The 6303-nt window shown below is 53.1% G+C and overlaps 1 protein-coding gene across 1 annotated transcript; it reads right to left on the reverse strand.

Moving 5' to 3' along the window:
* Nucleotides 1-1253: 1253 nt before the first annotated feature.
* SSR3 (signal sequence receptor subunit 3) lies at nt 1254-5816 on the reverse strand. The gene is made up of 5 exons (XM_068200147.1): nt 5565-5816; nt 3460-3586; nt 2913-3011; nt 2284-2415; nt 1254-1655 (listed from the first exon to the last, which is right to left on the reverse strand). The coding sequence occupies exons 1-5, from the start codon at nt 5701-5703 to the stop codon at nt 1589-1591; spliced, it is 564 nt and encodes a 187-aa protein (XP_068056248.1). The 5' UTR covers nt 5704-5816; the 3' UTR covers nt 1254-1588.
* Between the last annotated feature and the right edge of the window lie 487 nt (nt 5817-6303).

Here is a 6303-nt window from a genome sequence, read left to right on the forward strand (position 1 = left end):
TCTGTGAAGGCTCAAGATTAGGATTTTTTGCAGAACACATCCCACCCCACCCACCCACCTGCTTTTGTTTCAGGCTGTCAGTGCTCAGTGTTCCCTCTCCAGGAAAATTCTGACACACTAAGCTCCAGGCCTCAGCAACTGTCAATACCAAAAAAGCCCTAAGAGAAGATGAAAGGCTGATAATAAAAGACTCAGTGAGCCGACAGTAATGGCAGAAGAAAGTGCTGCTTCCAAGCACTTTGCAGACAGCAGATTTTCTGGGGAATACACCTGCTAAAGCCCTGCCAGGAAAGTGAGTATTGCACTGTCTGTTCAAGGCCTTGAGTTCAGCACTGGGGGCTCCAAGAGCAACAGAGCAAAAACATCAAAAAAAAAAAAAGAGCAACATCGAATCCTGCTGCTCCCAGAGGAGCCAGCCTGGCTTTGTGTTGGGCTCTGGCTGTTTACAGAGGGCTGTTAGAAATCTGCTTTATGTGAGCTAAATACTCAGCTAAAACCCATCAATTATATCCCTTCTAAGAAGTGAGGCCAAGGAAAGGGAAATTGTCCAAGGCAGCAGCAGCTTTATGGAATGTGTCCTTCCAGTGCTGAATAGCCAGGCAGAAGGGATAAAGAAAAATCCATGTATTTTGAGAAAAAACACTTAACTAAAGAGTATTAAACGACCAAAAGTACTTGAATTTGTCAGAAATAGAACCATTACTTTCTCCTGCTCGTCACATTCTCCATTTTACTCCATTTTCCATTTAATCTTATTGAAGCCAAGATTAGCAGAGTAATTGTTACATTAAATCTGATTTAAAACTTTCTTCTCTCTTTAGGATCCCAAGTCTGTAATGGCAGGATCTGTAACTGGAATTCCATTAGTATCAGTAGAGTTTGGCATTTAAGTGAACAGCTGCTCCAGTGATAGCCAGAAAAGAAGGCACAGGATTGTCTGATAAACCCATTATTAAAAGCCAGCTAAAGCATTTTTCTTAAGCTGTGCAGAGAGACTGGCAGGGTTTTTTATTTATTTACAATTTTGAAGATTAATGAAAAAAAAAAAAAAAAGTACATTCAAATCAGTTCAAAAGTGTTTTCCTAGGAGATATAGGTTTTGTCCTGACTCCACATTACTCAGAAATGAGGAGTGCTTCTAAGGAATATGTTAGCTTGTAGAAGTCTCCTCTCTTCTGGAAGCAGAAAGTTTTGACAAACCTAGATATGAAAATCCCGTTTATTTAAAAAATGAAGAATGAAAATACAAGTAATCAAATGGCAAAAAAAAGCTCATTTTAATTACAACTTTTCGATTTACAGTGATAAATGGATTGTCCCCAGGGTGGAGCTGCAGAAAGGTGATGTCTGCTCACAGCTGACACCCCACTCCCTCTCCTTGCTAAGTAAAATAAAAACTGAGTAACTCCAATATCAAATACCATGTAAAGATAGCAAAAGTAAATACAATTCAACCATTTTAGATTCAAACCCTCCCCACATTTTCCTCATGCTAAAAAAAAAAAAAAAAAAAAAATATTCCTATTCCACCCTTAGGCATTTCCATGTCAGCTGAAGCCTCTCACAGAAACTGCTGAGGGTTTTGTGTCTACTTGGATCCCGTGGACAGCAGAGCAATCAGTCCTGAGGAAGCACTGATAGAAAGGATGTAGTTTCTGCAGGGAACAGGTTAAGGAATTGTCAAGATCCTTCTCTGGTACACAACATTTGGCAGGAGTTTTATGAAAAGGAAGGAATTTAAATGGTCTTTCTCTGGAGTTTTAAAACTGGAATACTGCAACCTGAAACACAGCTTCAGAACTCACCTTCAGAATTAAGACACCCATAAAGTTCAGCCTGTTCTCTTGCAAGTTTTATAAATACAGATCTTGAATTAACTGTTGGCAAATCTAATATCCTACAGGAACTAAACATTTTACTTGTGAGTTACTGGAGCTAAAGCATCCTGTCAGGGAAGAGCTCCAGGCAGCCAACACTGACAGAGTGTTTGCAGGAAACTGAGCTGTGTCCTCACTCCAAAACTGCAATGGAAATGGCAAAGCCAGGAGGATTCCTGTATACTGTCCAAGCAATATCCTTAAAACATCTCATGTTTTAAGGGACTTTATTTGGGAGACTTTTTTTTGTAAACTGTTATTTTTGTTTCAACATTGTAAGCTGCCGTACTACAGTGAGCTGCAGGTACCAACAGAGGAATGCCACAGCCCACAGGACAGCTAGAGCGAGTGGTGACAGCTAATAGGAGTGGGGCTCTGGGGGTTTTAGGGTGGGGATAAAGGATACACAGTGGGGTTGAAGTTCTTCAGCACGAAAAAGGAAGCGATGATAACCAGGACCAGAAAGAGGGTGTTGTTGTAGAAGATGGAGAAAGTTGTTGCTTCGTAGTCTGCAACTTCATTTTTCTTCCACAGAATCCTAGGAGCAAGTGGAGATAAAATTTCAAATATATTTAAATCAATGGCAATCACAGAATCCTGGAATGGGTTGGGTGGGGAGAGGCCTTAAAGCTCATCCCACTCCACCCCTGCCATGGCAGGGACACCTCCCACTGTCCCAGGTTGCTCCAAGGCCTGTCCAGCCTGGCCTTGGGCACTGCCAGGGATGGGGATATCCAGGCACACCCACATGATGAAGTGTGCAGAAGTTTCTCCAGAAGACAGAGTTTGGCTCCCATGCTCCCATCCTGCAGTGCCAGTGGGGATTCCCTCTAACACCGAGTGCCTCTGAGACCTGCCCTTGACAACTCGCCTCAAAAGGGCTTGAAGCTGAACCACGAGCTACCCTGCAGCTGCTGCCAACCAGAATACAGAAAAGCAGTGCCAGGCACAGTCCCTACTGCCCCACCCAGAGCCTCAAAGACATTTAAGGCACTCCTACAGCAAGGGAGAGAAGGAAGAGGACAGAGAGATCACCTTTCATCCTTCTCCTTGCGGGACATCTTCCTGTTGTCCGCCTCGGACAGCTTGCGAGTCACCTCCTTGGAAACAGCATCTTCTCTTTTCTGGGCTACTCTGTAAGTACCAGCACTCGTGTCACACTTCAGAAATGAAAAAACCCCACAGCCCAACCCTGGGATGACAGGAAGTTTTCTGTACAGTGAAGAAAACTACTTAGCCAAGACACCCGACAGTTTTGTCAAGGTGAAGAGATAAGAAATAGTAACAGCAATTACTAAAAGTAATATAATTCACATCCAATAAGTAATATAATTTATAATTTAAACATAATTTGTGGTGATACCCAAGGAGCATGATGGTGGATTTACTATTTCCCCATACTCTTAGCTGACAAGATTTGACTATAATTACAAGAGAAAAACAGAAAGCAATCAGGAGATACTTCTGTGCAAAATGTTTTTTTGAGTAACGTTTCAGGCATTCTTATTAATAAAAAACTACAGTAGTAAATGGCGGTTTGTTAAATTATTAAATGATAAATTGAAAGAGGCACCAAACTTACTTGTGTTTGAGGACAAACTTGACGTTTTTATATGCAAAAGCCACGAGATAGGTACTGATGAGGGTCATGACGCTGTACAGGACTGCAGACTGAACAAGATCCATATGCCATATTCTCCAATAAAGCCCTTAAAAAAAAAAAAAAAAAAAAAAAGAAGAATGGTATTTGAAGCAGTTTCTCTCCAAGAAAAACGCCCCATACTGGAGACCCATACAGGATCTGAGCTCTGTAACTCCACAGTCTCTGCCTGAGCAAAGCCAACTCCTCCAAAATCACTCGGGGGTCTTCCAACGGCACTAAAAGTACTGTGGAAGGGGGAAATGAGCTTTGCGGTGGCTGGACGGGGCTCTGTGAGAGCACGGCAGAGCCTGCGGGGCAGCGCTGCTGCGGTGACACGTCAGTGATGCGGCCCTGCCGGCCGGGCCCGGCACCGCCAGGGCCGGAACGGGACCGCCAGGGCCGGAACGGGACCGCCAGGGCCGGAACGGGACCCGACACAACCGGAACCGGGACCGACAGGGCCGGAACCGGGACCCGACACAACTGGAACCGGGACCGACACAACTGGAACCGGGACCGACAGGGCCGGAACCGGGACCGACAGGGCCGGAACCGGGATCCGACACAACTGGAACCGGGATCCGACACAACTGGAACCGGGACCGACAGGGCCGGAACCGGGATCCGACACAACTGGAACCGGGACCCGACACAACTGGAACCGGGACCCGACACAACCGGAACCGGGACCCGACACAACTGGAACCGGGACCGACAGGGCCGGAACGGGACCGACAGGGCCGGAACGGGACCCGACACAACTGGAACCGGGACCGACAGGGCCGGAACCGGGATCCGACACAACTGGAACCGGGATCCGACACAACTGGAACCGGGACCGACAGGGCCGGAACCGGGATCCGACACAACTGGAACCGGGACCCGACACAACTGGAACCGGGACACGACACAACCGGAACCGGGACCCGACACAACTGGAACCGGGACCGACACAACTGGAACCGGGACCCGACACAACTGGAACCGGGACCGACACAACTGGAACCGGGACCGACAGGGCCGGAACCGGGACCGACAGGGCCGGAACCGGGATCCGACACAACTGGAACCGGGATCCGACACAACTGGAACCGGGACCGACAGGGCCGGAACCGGGATCCGACACAACTGGAACCGGGACCGACAGGGCCGGAACCGGGATCCGACACAACTGGAACCGGGACCCGACACAACCGGAACCGGGACCCGACACAACTGGAACCGGGATCCGACACAACTGGAACCGGGACCGACAGGGCCGGAACGGGACCTACAGGGCCGGAACGGGACCCGACACAACTGGAACCGGGACCGACAGGGCCGGAACGGGACCCGACAGGGCCGGAACCGGGATCCGACACAACTGGAACCGGGATCCGACACAACTGGAACCGGGACCGACAGGGCCGGAACCGGGATCCGACACAACTGGAACCGGGACCCGACACAACCGGAACCGGGACCCGACACAACTGGAACCGGGATCCGACACAACTGGAACCGGGACCGACAGGGCCGGAACGGGACCCGACACAACTGGAACCGGGACCGACAGGGCCGGAACGGGACCCGACAGGGCCGGAACCGGGACCGACAGGGCCGGAACGGGACCGACACAACCGGAACCGGGATCCGACAGGGCCGGAACGGGACCCGACAGGGCCGGAACCGGGATCCGACAGGGCCGGAACGGGACCCGACACAACTGGAACCGGGATCCGACACAACCGGAACCGGGACCGACAGGGCCGGAACCGGGACCCGACAGGGCCGGAGCCAGGATCCCACACGCTCAGAACCAGGACCCGGCACTGCCCGGAGCCAGGATCCGCCGGGGCTCGGAGCAGCAGCCCCGGGATCCGCAGCGGGACAGAGCCCGCGGCGGGCGGTGGGGAGCCCTGATCCCCCTTCCCAACCTCCTGATTCCTCAGGAGATGCTGATCCCCCTCTTCCAGGGTATTTTGCTCCCCCCAGGGATGCTGATCCCCCTCTCCCCTCAGAACCCGCCGCTCCCCTCAGGCTGCCGCCCGCCCTCGCCCGCTCACAGATAGGGATGGCGGAGACGATGAAGGCGTTGCCGAAGAAGAGCGCGGAGGACTTGGCCGAGAGGTTGCGGCTGAAGTCCTGCAGCAGCAGATCCTCCTCGGACTGCTGCCGGCCGCCGGGGCCGCCCTTGGGAGCCATGGCGGGACAAGGCAGCGTCAGCGCGGCCGAGCGGCTCCGGGTCAGGCGCCACGGGGCGGGGCGGGCCCGGCGGGCCGGGAGCGCTTCCGGAGCGCGGCCCGATCCCCTCCCTCAGCCCGATCCCCTCCCTCAGCCCCGATCCCCTCCCTCAGCCCGATCCCCTCCCTCAGCCCCGATCCCCTCCCTCAGCCCGGCCCCGAGACCGGCCCGATCCTACCCCGATCCCCTCCCTCAGCCCCGATCCCCTCCCTCAGCCCGGCCCCGAGACCGGCCCGATCCTACCCCGATCCCCTCCCTCAGCCCCGATCCCCTCCCTCAGCCCCGATCCCCTCCCTCACCCTCGATCCCCTCCCTTAGGCCCGATCCTCTCCCTCAGCCCCGATCCCCTCCCTCACCCTCGATCCCCTCCCTTAGGCCCGATCCTCTCCCTCAGCCCCGATCCCCTCCCTCACCCTCGATCCCCTCCCTCAGCCCCGATCCCCTCCCTCAGCCCCGATCCCCTCCCTCAGCCCGGCCCCGAGACCGGCCCGATCCTACCCTGATCCCCTCCCTCAGCCCCGATCCCCTCCCTCAGCCCGATCTCCTCCCTCAGCCCCGATC

Source organism: Anomalospiza imberbis, chromosome 10 (genome assembly GCF_031753505.1).
Source record: "Anomalospiza imberbis isolate Cuckoo-Finch-1a 21T00152 chromosome 10, ASM3175350v1, whole genome shotgun sequence".
NCBI classification, from domain to species: domain Eukaryota; kingdom Metazoa; phylum Chordata; class Aves; order Passeriformes; family Viduidae; genus Anomalospiza; species Anomalospiza imberbis.

Bases quoted from the DNA above. Each gene is read 5' to 3' on its own strand.
- SSR3 (XM_068200147.1), bottom strand. From the start codon at position 5,703: ATGGCTCCCAAGGGCGGCCCCGGCGGCCGGCAGCAGTCCGAGGAGGAT. The intron at 3,012-3,459 runs GTAAGTTTGGTG...TGGTACTTACAG, and splicing joins AAGTTTGTCCTCAAACACAA to AGTAGCCCAGAAAAGAGAAG. The intron at 2,416-2,912 runs GTGATCTCTCTG...ACTTGCTCCTAG, and splicing joins CGCAAGGAGAAGGATGAAAG to GATTCTGTGGAAGAAAAATG.